Source organism: Melospiza melodia, chromosome 3 (assembly GCF_035770615.1).
Source record: "Melospiza melodia melodia isolate bMelMel2 chromosome 3, bMelMel2.pri, whole genome shotgun sequence".
Classification (NCBI taxonomy): Eukaryota; Metazoa; Chordata; class Aves; order Passeriformes; family Passerellidae; genus Melospiza; species Melospiza melodia.
Genome location: NC_086196.1, coordinates 54,170,512 through 54,184,801, shown reverse-complemented (window position 1 = coordinate 54,184,801; position 14,290 = coordinate 54,170,512). Strand labels below are relative to the sequence as shown.

General features: G+C 35.5%; 1 protein-coding gene across 1 annotated transcript in view; it reads right to left on the bottom strand.

The window, feature by feature from the left end:
- The window catches only part of PRKN (parkin RBR E3 ubiquitin protein ligase), a 678,850-nt gene that overhangs the window by 344,549 nt on the left and 320,011 nt on the right, over positions 1-14,290 (bottom strand). The window contains 1 exon segment of the mRNA XM_063151779.1: positions 2,109-2,224. Coding sequence (XP_063007849.1) covers positions 2,109-2,224 — 116 coding nt within the window.

The window sequence follows — 14,290 nt, the reverse complement described above, 5'->3', positions numbered from 1 at the left end:
TACAATCACGTAAATATTTAACTAAAGTAAAAAGATTATGACTATTTATGCAATTTCTTGGAATTACATACAAATATTACAAGAATGTTAGGTTGGAGAAACAAAAAAAAATTGTAAAGAAACCCAAAAAAAACACGAGTGCAGATTTTTTAAGTAGCCCAAGATTTTACAATGACCTTTTCATAACTGATAAATGCTTTCATTGTATGATCTTGCTCTTTCCAATGGTCAAAACTTACATTTGACCCTCCTTAAAACTGGTAAAAGACAAAATCAGAAACTAAAGCAATTTCTTGCACAGCTTTAATTGGAAAATTATGTCATCTACCCAAAGATACATGTGAAATTCTATTTTAGCAACTTGCAGGATTTTCCATACAAAAAATAAAATGGTAAAATAGTATCCTGGGTTTTGGTATCACCTACAAACATCTAGTATTACACAAAAGTGCATGGGTGGCTTTTACAGCTCTAAAAAAAAGAAATCAAAATTCTGAAAGATAATCAGAATTTCATTTATGGATACATTCTCAAAAATTTTGAGTTATCATAGAAATGTGTATCAATGTTTTGACATGATGAGAGAGAACAAATTTCTTACATTTTGCTTTTCTTAATGTTACCCAGAAAGGGGATTTTAGACAAGTTTTTTTCCTATATTTTCTTAGTTTCTTTTTTTTTTTTGTTTGTTTTAGTTTGGTTTTTTGTTTTTGGGTTGAAATTTTTTTTATGCTTGTTGTGGTTTTTTTTGTTTCAAGAGAACTTAAAAAAAAACACACTAAATTCTCAGAACAGAAAACTTTTCCTGAAGTCTAGAAATACTTAAGAGTTCTTGAGAGCCCTGTGGACCCAGGTCCCAGAGATAGGTACTGTTTATTCCAAAAAGCTCAGATATTGAGCAAGTTTTACCCCTTTGCTGCTCTTCAGTGAGCTCCTCTGTAACTTCCTGGGTCCCACACAGGAAATATGGTGACATGAATAACCTTTTTCCATTCCATCTTACTGCTAGGATAAAATGTGTACTTTCAACTGCAGATCTACAATGGTTGGGTTGCAGCTCCACAACCAGCCCAAGCTGGCTATGATGAAGCACCAGGTGACACAGCTCTGTGCAGGACATCTGTCAGGCCTTTCCATTTGGCTTGGGATTGGGCATCAGCCTTTGGCCCTCTTGTGTTTAGCAGTGCAGGCATGCTCTAGGGGCCTGCACTTCAGTAAGCCAAACCCTTCTCTTGCCCAGGCAATTTTTAGAAGGGACAGGAGAACCAGCCACTTTTGAGTACCTGAGTCAGCACCCTTGCTGCAAAATGCTGACGTACCAATTTCACAGAGACTGATATTTGGTCTTTGTGGTGTATTTACAGAACTGGTTAAACAAAGGATGCTTCCAAAACCAGCTCTTTCCAGAAGACACACACCATATGAATCAGTACAGAGTTCAAGTGTCCTTTCCCATTTCTCCCTTCTGACCAACAACTACCATTTCACAATTCTCTTTACACTTTCATATGAACTACCTCCTAATCAGTAGACAAATGTGTTTCAGGTAATTCTTCACTACAATGATAGCTGTCTTTTTCGGGCAATTGGTTTTTAATCCATGCATTCTCAAGTAATGGATATTCTTGAATGTATGTGCTCAAATACCACATGCAAAGATGGATTACAGTATTTCAAACCGCCATAAACACAAACATGAGAACAGATGCATTTCACTTTGATTTATAGAACAAACACCAAGAAGTTAATTTCTTCAGGAGCAGCCTGCCCCTCAAAAATCCAGCTCTTTCCCAGGTTCTTGAATACATATTAGCAGAAAATACCTACACTCAAAATTGTGTATCTTGAGCTCTCAAGGTTTTAGTTAGAACTAAAGCAGTCAGATTTCCATCTGCAACATGACGAAGGTGCAAAAATATGAACTGCAATTTTACCAGCTAAACAAATAACACACCTGAAAATATGACCCATTTTTCACCATGCTACCAGGGAAAAAAAATCCCAGCCTTTAAAAAGGAAAATGTGCAAAGAAAAAGAGGTTCTTTGGAAGTGATAAGTACTCTGAAGCACTGAGACTGTACATCTCTGACAATTTTTGTTGTACTTACCTAATATCTGTGCATGTTATACACGTGATACAGCGGCTGTTTGTTGTAACGAGGTTCAAAGCCACAGATGTTTCACTGTCAGCCGTTGGGTGTGCTCCACATTTAAAGTAAAACTCCTGAAATATTGAAGGAGAGATAAAGAGAAGATTACATACCTGCTGCTCAGGTCCTTCCTTTATCTTTGGCTTACTGACATTTGAGAGAACAGACAAATCACCACTGCCAACAGCAAAGGAGGACAGTCATTAGGAAAGGTTTACAAGGCATCCCTTGCAAAAATACCAGTCTAGGTGTGGTACCTGTTTAGCACCTTTCCTAGCAAAGAAGATATCAGTGTGACACATTCTGTGATCTTCTGGATTTATAAAAAAAAAAAAAATTGATCGAGACTTTCTCTAATCAAAGGCAAAACACCAACCAATTTCAATATGCATTAATATTGCCACTATCTTTTCTTACAGACATTACCATTTTCTGAACTCTACAACATATAGTTTTGGCTCTAAAATAGTGAAGTCTGGCCCTGCTGGGAAAGGATGAAGGAAAAAAAAAATATAACTACTTTCCACTTTTTTAGAGTGAAAAAAATCACATCCAGACCTCAGCATCAGGAGCAATCCAAAAGCCATGAAAAGGACATGGTAGGTGTTTGCTAGTGTCACTCCCAGCTCCCACCTAGACAATGGGGACACAAATTGCAGCACCCACTAATACATGAGTAAAAGAGAACATGTGGGCGAATGAGAATAAAAAAAAAAAATCAGTTTTTTAAAATACAAAATCCTCTTTGTGATGCTGGAAATCTTTAAGATACAATTTTGCCATCTTAATAAAGTTCTACCTCTCTTGTAGCCCGTATTACATTGCAACTGTACAGTGTTTGAATCAAGTTGCTTTAGCCTCTTAGACTGCCTTCATTAGCATAATATTTTTCACACAAATGTGTGTTTTGTTCTCTTTTCCACTGCACCCCAGGGAAGGCCATATGAAGCACACTATTCTTTGATAAGATTTTGCTACAAGAAATTCTTCTAAGCGTCCAAATCACTGTAAGCACCCGTAAAAAAAAAAAAAGCATTCTGAAGACACATGGTCTCTACAATAGGAGCTACAGATTAAAGTTTGTAATTTCTTTGTTGCTATGAGACCTTCTTTCCAGTAACAAATTGTGGAGGTTTGTAATGAAAACAAGGTATAAATAAATGTGAATTGGAACTTAAGGGTATAAAAATATTGGAAGAAAGGATAAGAAGGCATAAAAGAATGACAATTGTTGACAACATCAAGATACTAACATCACAGTTTATTCTCAAGAAACCTGGTCTTGGTGAAAAAATACTAAGAAAACAAGGAAAAACCCCCAAACAAACTGCAGCAAGGGAAGAAAAAAAAGTGGCAGAAAAAATCAGCAGCAATTGCTAATGACTTTTGAAGGTGGGACACGATGAAGAAACAAAAATTACAGCTACTGTCAACTTTTTTAGAGTGAAACAGTCACATCCAGGCCTCAGCATCAGGAACAATCCTAAAGCCATGAAAAATACATGCTAGGTGTTTGCTAGCGTCACTCCCAGCTCCTACCTAGACAATGGGGACAGAAATTGCAGCACCCACTAATACATGAGTAAAAGAGAACGTGGGGGTGAATGAGAATGAAAAAAAACCAGTTTTTAAAATACAAAATCTCCTTTCCCTCTCTACAACTTTTCACAATTTTCTGCAATACTGTACTAAAAGCAGTCCAGACAGACTCCTACTTTCTGAATGCCTACAGCCTTGCAGTATGGAGTTCTTTGTCTGCAAAATAGCTGTTATTTACTGATCTGTTTTTGGTTTGTTTTTTTTTTTTTTCTCAGTGGTGATGATAATTTAGCTATATTGTGTATTTCTACATAAGACAAATACAGTACTATGCATTACCATGCCACTCTAAGGTGGACTCTGGTAACTGGGATACGAGAAGTATTAATGTACCTTCCTCCCAGTTTAGTCTCTCCTGTTTGTCACAGAAGTGCTGACATATGCAACAGATTCACCAACATATTCATTCCCCACAGCAAGTGAAGGGCACAATGTCTGATGCATGTCTTAGCAGCAGTTTAAGAGAACCATGTGGCAAGAGCACAGTGTAAAGGCAAGCCTATTCTTTAAAGAAATTGCTCACAAGTCTTTTGAAATAAGTCACCAGTACACATTTCTACACAGCTAAACTATCTTTGCGTCCTGTTTCATAAGGAAGGAAGTAGTCCCAGGCAAGAAAATATGCTTAAAGTCATTCTTAGACAAGACTTCAGACTACCCAAGTTTTTGCTTTTGTTCAAGACATAGATATACACACAACTTTTAAAAATCAGCTTAACTTGAAGCATTTCAGCTTGAAATGAGTCAATGGAAGTACACATTCATCCCAAATAGATGATAACCTTAACCAATCTGTAACTTCAATTTATTTTCAACCTTTAAAAATGTATCCATTGATCTTTGCATTATTTGCTAATAGGTTTTGGAGCTTAAGTTTCTTTGCCCTTTAATTTGAATTTATTTTGTTTGAATTAAATGTTAAGAAGGATTTATTTCAGTGCAGAAGATATATATTTCTTTGCTTCAGTACATCTTCTGCATACAAGTATGAGAATATTGACAAACCACAATTCCAGAACAGGTAAACTATGGGCAAGGAAACATACAAAAAAAGTTTTTGATAAAACTTACCCAAGATAATCAAAACTTATTTAGATCACAAACAAAAAGAGCAATAAAGGTATTAAACTCTGAACCAATTGAAATAGATTTAGAGGTCTTTTTGTCCCTAATGAGGATCGGTTTGGAGATTCTAATTGCTTTTGATAATACCTCATGATGGTTCTTGTCATGAAAGTTACTTAATGAAGAAGATAACTAAAGTTATGCAGTTCTTATTCCAGGGAAAGACAAATGGAAAGGGAAAAATAGTCAAGAGTCTTGTGCTACAGTCCCAAAATACTTCTGCTATATCATTAGGAAAATTACTTCTCAATATTTCTATTTATCAGCCCAAACACTGCTTTAAGAAAACCCTTCTAATTAAATTTATGATGTGCTTCAGTGTTGCTGAATTGAGAACATTATGGAACGTGAAAACACTGTTTAATATAACAAAAGAAAATCTTGCCAGCTCCCAAAGCTATCCATTGAAAGACTCCCTGCTTGACTAAACTGCAATTAAAGAAACAGTAAATTTTAATGTTAAATACAAACAGAACAGAGGGCTCATTAAAAATATAGGGAAAAAATCCCACAAGATTATGTGTCAAGTATTTTTTCAGAAGTAGTCCTGAAGATTAAAGAATAAAAGAGTTATTCACAACATATGTTGAGACTAGCAGTATACCCTTAGAAAATCAAACACTATCAACCCACACAAAGCGCAGTTCTACACAACCAATGCAATAGTCTGTCTCTGGAGATCTGAGGCCTCAGTGCTGTGCTGGGAGTTCAAAAGTACAGGGAAAGTTTGGAACCAAATATGCAGTATGCCCTGAGTGCCTGACAGTTCTGCAGTAGTGTGGACTTAATTTCCAGATTTTTTTAATATTTCTTTCTCTCTGCAGTAATACACATTCCATCTGTTAAAAAGCTTTTAAAAGTCATGAAACCAATTAAGTTTCCAGCTGCATATGAAAGTTTATGTTTCCTGGTTTTGCACATTGCATGAATACACAATCACAAAAAAATCCACAAGTATTTATTTATTCAATCTACTAGATTTTCCAGAGACTTAACACACTTTTTTTTTATGCCAGGGCATATACCTATGAAGTTATCACTACAGATAAGCCATCAGCACAAGTTGCTTTTTAATTGCCTCCAGCAATGAAATTACCAAAAGCAAACTAGAAGACTGAGGAGTGTAGCCACTTTTCACTCTTCAGCTTTGCATTTCACCAGGCATGTAAATGTAGCTATTCTTTTATTTAGTCTTCCACCCAGTGTTTGGAAGCCTAAGGAGGGAAATTTGCCACATTTTATAATCCAAATCATTTCTGTTCCAATGTTAATCTCTGAACAGGCATAGAGACCTAGGAGCCAGCCAATTTAAGACTAACATTCTAAATTAGCCTCAAACTCTAAAATTCATACAAGCAGTAGTTATTTCTTAAGGTTGATATCAAAATGTCTCTAAACTTATGCTATATGAGACAGTATTTTTGTCATGTTGATTTTATAATAAAAAAATCCCCAAACCTTACAGAATAACACAGAAGGAATGAGCAAAAATTCATGCAGTCTACACCAGTATCTGACTACTTCTAATATTTTAATATTTTAAAATAGAAGAAATCACATTATTCCTCCTTTATGCACACGTGGTTTTAGGTACAAAAAAAAATTCTGACAATTGTAAGCATTGCTGTTCAGCAATGAGTAAGGATGTCAAGGAATTACTGCAAAAGCAGAGACAAAATTTAGTGCTTTTCTTAGTTCTAAAAGTGAGCAGTTTTATGGTCACCTTCTACTGCAGTGAATACCTTTAGATCATTTTCTTGCCTAAAGGCATAGGTCCCATGAAATTGTGAACATTCTATTTAACACTATAAATGTCTTCCTTTTGGCAGTGTTTCTGATAGATTGCTATTCAGAGAAGGGAGCAGGCATCACTCTTACATACTTTGTCATATTCTTCACTCCTGTTATCGCTTTTGTGTCACACAACATCATAAGAAGCGCATGAGGGAAGAAAAGGTTCAAAGATACATGGTCAATGTTAACTCCTTTTTATAAAACTCAAGAATAAAATGCTTACATTTTTCAAAACACCCCCAAATCTTCTTTGATATTCTGCTAAAAGTATTTCTCTGTAAACTCTGTCATATCAAACAAACCAGGGGTTTACATACCCCTAACTGCTGATGATAACTGAACTGTCTTCTCTATGGTCAAGTAACCAACATAAGTAAGATCAAAATCATACACAAACTATCAGGGGAAGGCAGTCTGAAAAAGGCCTAGAAGAGACTTTACCCTTTTGATATATATTCTCAAGTCCAGTTTACTCCACTGTCAGAAAAACCCACCAGTCTTGGCTAAGTACCACCGAGATAGGCTGCACCTTGGCTGGTGTACAACATACACACATAAAAACACACCTTCCTTCCCTTGCTTCTCATTCTGTGCTGGTTAAGTTGGATAAAATAAGGAAACTCAGGGAGGTTTCTTATTCCCAGTTCTTAACAAGCTACAAAAGAACATGAGAGCCTTATGGTACTGTTCCCCTCAATTGTCCACACAGGTTTATTTAGGATTGATAAGCAAAGCCATTTTTGGGTATGTTTTATTGAAGGCGTAGTTTTCATTTTTTTTAAATTATCAGTAAACTTTAATCTCATTTCAACTATATCATCATAATTATCCTGATGAAAGAGAAAAAATTTCAATGCTATTGTGGCATACCCCTATGATAAAGATTCATTTGTTTTTGAAACTGAAAAATTGAGTAGATATTCAGTAGATCTAGGGACAGATTGAAGGAGACTCACTTCAGAACAGCTGTGGAATCAAATATTTCTTCTGGGATGTTCTGGAAAAGACTGAGCTTAACTCTGCCCAGAGATATTTTCAGGTTCCCACATCTCAGAACAACTACAGGCAGTAGTTTTCCAAGCCATGGAAATACCTCTGTGACAATAAACAGATCTAAAACATCACTGTTCACATATGGAACAGGCACTGCTTTTAATGTTACATAAGTAAAAACCATCAGAACTACACTGGCTAACTACTATGAGGAAGGTTGTAGAGCCAAAGAGCAATTCTTCAAGACTTAGTCCTAAATGACTTTGTGATAGACTGGTGAATGCATTACATACACGAGCCTGCTCCACTTTCTCCTGTGAGCAAACGGTATTTTGACTGTCTCTGCTCACTGGAAGATATGTTGCACAAAATAATGGCAGTTCCCCCATGCACCTCACCAAATACTACCAAGAACCTCAAATCAGGTACTGAGCCTGGTAAGCATCACCTAGGACCATTTAATTGGTGACTGCTACTCAGCATGGCTTAGCTTTGCTAAGCAAACATTGAGACCTAAACAGCTGTTAAGATCAAAGGGAGAAAGTTATTACCCAAATATCAAATATTTGCAATAGAGTTTGGTTTATGGTAAAAAACTACATAAATAAAACCTTAAGTCTGTTTCAATGTTAAAAGAAATAAATGAATCACTACAAGCACCATAATAATGCAAGTGATTAGTTGCTAATGTTCTATTAAGATTTAGCAGAAAAGTATTCAAGGTTATTAAGTGACAGTGGATTTGAAGTTCCTTAGTATAGATTTTAGGAATAGTTCAATGCAATTATTAAAATAAGTTGATCCCTTTAATCATTTACATACAAAAATTAATACAAATCTCTAAAAAGCATAATCACTACACTCAGACAGCATTTCCTCACCACAAAAAAGTCCCCACAAACTTACTTTAAGTTTTCCTGTTAGAAAGAGAAGACCCTGTGAAAAACTCAGTAACTCATCTCAGACTTAAACATTCAAAATGGAATCAGAAAAATCAGCAAGAATGAAAAAAGAAGCATGCCACCAATAACAGCATACTTCAACTACATTTCTACAGAAATTTTCCCAACCCTTCCACTTTCAAATTTGCAGAATCCCTGTTGTTAAACATACCAGAGATGGCAATTCATAGACAAAAGTGTGGACTTCAAAAGAAATGCCTTTATGTGATGTAAGGAGAAAAACTGATATTCCAAGAGAGATCAAGTGGTATATAGTAAACCCCGCTAAAAAACTGCCAGTAACTAAATGACCTCAAAGATAAGTTGAAGGAACTTGTGATGCAAAGAAAAGCAGTAAAGTGATAATATATTAAATTTAAATGTCTGTAAGTACTATGTACTTAATTTGGCAAGAAACAAAAGCAGCATAAAAATATAGAAGAATTATGAGCATTTTTCCAATATCTGCTTTCTGACTGAATCCCTTTGTCCTTCTCAAAATGCCTCTGGCTAACAAGATCTGTTATTCATAATAAAAGCTCTTTAGGATGAGTATCTTTTGTCAACTCTTTGCTTGGGCTTGGTCTTGGTGAAAACATCAACTTTGACCTGTGTGAAGGATGGAGAATGGAAGGAGGGAACTTCTAAAATTATTATTATATCTTTGAGATGAGTAGCATTCAGGGACAGAAGTGCTACCCTCCCGCATTTTTAAAGACTTGCTTTTCTTTTCAATTATAACACTTGCAATCTAAATGTGTCCAAGTGACTAAAAGACACATATTTTAGAGAAGGAAGTGTCAGTATCTTTTACAATATCTCCTTTTAATTCTTGGATGACTTTAATTGAGCTCACATGAGAAAAAGATTAAAAATACACAGTTCCACTTCTTTGTTTCAGAACTTAACATTCACCATGCCTTTTATTCAGTTGAATATATCAAAACCAATATGTTGCATAATATTTTTTGAGCAGAAAGCCTTTGATATGGAAAGTATTTGAGTGTAGCAGGATTACGGAACAGGAGGTATGCATACTCCTCATGAATCTTTACAAGATCTATCATTTCAGTTTGGACCAAGCCACTTAAAACCAAGGTTTAGAAATATAAAAACGCATCTAAAACTCATCATAAATAATTTTCACGAGATGTTTTTAGGAATAGAAAATAGTAACAAACTACTGTCATCCTACCCAAATCCCATTTTTATCCGCATTCTTAAAAAAAATAAAAAAGAGCAAAAATCAAGCTGAAACCAAATCTGTTGATGTATTTATTACCCTTGCAAAGGAAAAATATTTCCATCTTTCATTTTCCACAATTCATTGGAACAGCAGGAGTATTGTTCAATTTTTTTTTCCATCGGACAGTTATAGAACCATTCAGTTTTATTCAGACATTTGATGTGATAGAACCAAGATTATTGATGATTGAAAAAAAGCTTGCCTTTCTATTTTCCATACTAAAACTCTGTCAAGTTATTGATTTGTTTTAAAATCTAAAGAGAGGAGAAAGATATATTTAAGATTAAAATAACTGGCATGATAGGTTATTAACTGTACAAGTTTTTAATGACATCTGGTCTCTCTGAATAGAACATGAAACTATAGTTTCTAGGTATTTTCTGTATAAGAAAAATAATAGGAAATGTAGCACCCATCATTTTATTTTCTTTTCTTGTCTACTAGAAACAACACAGTGGAAAAATAGAACACAAGTGCCTTGGGAATCCCTTAGCTGCTGCTGCCCACACAATACTACTTCAACCACGCAGGAAAATACTCTGTGGGAAAATGACTTTTCACGTTTTTATCAGCAACAATTTTTATTTGCTTTGCTCATCTAAAGGCAACCTCACAACAAACATGCTTTGTTTCTCTGCAAGTGGAGACTCGAGCTCAAACAATTCTGTCCCTAATTCTGCTGTCTTTCCTTCAAGTAGTAGTATTTCCATGATACAAATGCAGAACAACCCAGTTCTTCTATCACCCATTTTCTCAAGGTAGAGACAAAGAAGTGAAGGCTGTAGGGCATTGTGTGTCCTTATAGTTGATCTTTGTCTGGAATGTTACATTGTAGTCAAATCAAAGATCCTATAGACCGCCAATCCCCAAAAATACCTAACTAATAGGTCACAGGTACTGCAGCATCTGAGGCATGTAAAAATACAGTAAGATAGTTTAAATAAATAACTTTTCAATCAGAACAGCCATGCTTTCATATAAAATAATATGAAAGCTTTACACATTCCTTTCTCTGAAAGAATGCAAACTCTCCCCTTCTCCTCTCCTAACGTTTTTCATCCACACATTTATCCAATGCAATCTCTGATCAGCACTAACTTTTGGGATGAATCAAGGTGCAGGTGTCAGGATGATGAAATTACTTAGCCCAGACTCCAGAGCCCAATCCAAATAGGGTTGAATGCGTTCACCAGCATGTATGAAACAGATTCTTTTGGAAAAATTCCTCTGAATTACTTGAGCCACAGAAAAAGTCTCAGTTTCAGTATAGCTTCTTACAACATATGTTGTATATACAATTATATGTTATAACCATCATAGCCTGAACACTAGTGCTGATTCCTAGGACTTTCCCATCAGCCTCTTTTAAAGTAGAATCCAACTGTCTAAATTTGTTATCAAGTGTTTCCTGTAGAGAATAAACCCTTTACTTTGAGCTTAATTTCCTCTGGCAATCAGATTTGAATTTTTATGTGAACAAAACCCATGAAAAGGGCTCAAGGAGGAAGAAACTAAGAATACTACATGATAGCGAATCCTCAGGCTGTGCTTCTTATGGCACAAAAAGTTGCTTTCAATTACAGGTTTGAGTGATTTGTTTATCTTCCAACCATGTTAGCAAGCACTTAGGGTAAAGACAGTGATCAAAGCTTCAAAATAACTACAGAAAAAAAATCTAAAAAGTACAAGAAACAGGACTCCTATACTTGAGCTATACATATTGCACAGGTGACATTTGACTGTAAAGTCTCACAAAGAAGCTTCAGAAGCCCACAGAGTTAATAAATCATAATGCCTCAATAATCCACATAATTTCTTTAATTGACTATTACTTTTTCTTGGATATTCTATATGACAGGAGTAATTCCATAGTCTAGTCTGTTAATACTGATGGTTCTTCTGCAACATATACAGTAGATTCCCAAACAATTTGTTATATCACATCCATCTGATCATGTCACCATGGGAAAATTTAAATTTTATCCATGCCTTGATATCAAAGGAACTGGATAGGTTCAAAGCTTCAAAAAAAGGTATTTTGAACCCAATTGGCATTTAAAAAATGACTGTTATTTTTGGGTTTAGTTTCCAGCCTTTAACTAATATCACCTCTGTCCTAGAGCCTGACATCCATCCATTAAACATATAGATGATCTACAAGTCTCTAACACAGCTGAAAGACAGTGCCAAGACACCTTTCATTTAGCACTATGGCTGCCTCAGGGGGAGCATCAGTATTTAAGGGATGGCACTGGGCAGACAGAATTAGGCTGTAATGCTACAGGAGTGGCTCTTTACTTCATCTCTGCATCTTCAGCTTTGAAAGATTGGACAGTTTGTTCTGTCATCTTCCCAAAGCCTGCCATAGATCAGGACACGAATGAGAATGAACCAGCCCAGACTGCCCAGTTACAATGGAAACAGTAAGGGGAGGAGAGGGAGGAAATGGCAGAAATATTATTCTCTCCCTCTGTACATGGTATATTTGCCTTCTCAGAATATTAAAAAATGCTTGGCACCTCCTGCATATTCTTTGAACAGACACTGGGGAATTTTTAGTTCTATTTGCCACCCAGAATTTTGTGGCTTTTCTTCTGATGCATGTTTTTCATCATGACATTACATTATTAGCACAACTACAATTATGCTGTCCTTAAGTCTTAACTGAGTTCTACTGTATTTTTTGGGTTAATATTCTCCTAATAGTCTCCTTTCTACAGAAATGCTAAGGAGCAGGTCTTGTTTCCTACCAACAGAGGTAATGTCTAACCCACATAGAACAAGACACATTAAATAATATTTGAGAAAATTCTGCAAAGCTTTTCCAATAGTTATTTTTTCAGGTTTGTTCAATTGACAGAGTTGATGGGGTTACAATTAATTTCAGTAAATTTAGAATTTTTTCCTTTCCCCTGGTTTCCTAGTTTAAATATTCTCTTCTGTGTGGACTGAGAAGACAGATGGAATATTTGTGTGGTAGCACACAAACTGAGACTTAAAACAAAAAGTAACCAAAATACTCTGTACAATAGCCAAAATATATGATACACAGAAAAAGGAGCAATTATGCCAAATACAACCACATGAATACACTTATGCTAATAGTTGACTCATATTGCCATCTTCCAAAAGGGAAGAGGACTATGCATATGTTTAGCTAATTCTATTTATTTCAGCTGAGTAAAACCTGTATATAACCCTACACAAGGAACAACAATTTTTTCCACTTCTGTGGAAAGAGAAAAAGAGGTTTTATTGGCAAGTTAAGGATTTTAGTCAGTATTTAAAATAGCAAAATTTGAACTGTAATATCTAGCATAAACACCTCACAAACTTAAGAAATACAAATACATGTCCAGTGTTTAACATGACTCACACATTGCAAAATCCAAATGTACACACTGCTGCTCTGGAGATGAATAAATCCCTAACTAATAAAATGGCACTATAGTCTAAACTCTTGAAAAGCTTTCCCCAGAGGATCTTACAGGCTACTAGGACGTCTTGAAAGTTACAGAGAGCTGCTGGAAATGTAGTGGGTAGAAGGGACAAACAAACAAAAAGCTCACAAAAAGAATCCCACCAAAATTCACTCTTCTCTTTGGCTAACCTTATACTGCAAAATCTCAAGTGTCTCTGCAGCAAACTGACAGTTTTCTGGCATTTAGTTTTATGCTGTCATCACCCTTTTTTCAAATATATTTCCTATATGCAATATATACAGATAAGCTAGATGCAATATATATGCAAGATGAGCTAGAAAACATAAGTCACAGTGGGAAATTAATTAGCTCCTGTATAATCTTGTTGAAAAAAAAATAAATCTATATTTGCATACTGTTACCTATAATTTCTAGCATAAGAAATCTGAAAAAATGCAGTAAATAAAGTTAAACAATCATTTAACACAAAAGCCATATATCATGTACATACCCGTAGAGAGGAAGCCATTTCTCAGTAGATGACAGCATAGTGTCATATTTGAAAAGGTATTTTGCACTACTAAGGCCAGAAAATTGTGAACATTCTTCCTTTAAGATAATTTAATGCATAGATATATTATCTAGTGTCGATGGCTGTTTGCATAACTTTAGTATAATGCTGATGAAGTCCTGATAGACTGTTTTTACTAATGTGACTTAATTTGCTTTTTCTAACAAACCATTATCTATTTACATTGTCCTCACTGTATAAAACAAGCACAAAACCCCCCCTATTTTTTTTCCTAAATTAAAAAAATCCAGAAGATAATACAGCTATCTCTACCCTAGCAAACAGCTTGCTGTTAAAGACTATCCAAGAGCATTTTAGAGTGATTGAACAGAGTCATGCATACAGTCTCAGGGTTAGCAAGGTCCCTGACACGTTTTAGATGGTGCCAACCAGCACCTGGCCCAGGCAGAGCTAAGGAGCAGGCACACCCAGGCAGGTCTGGGGCCTCC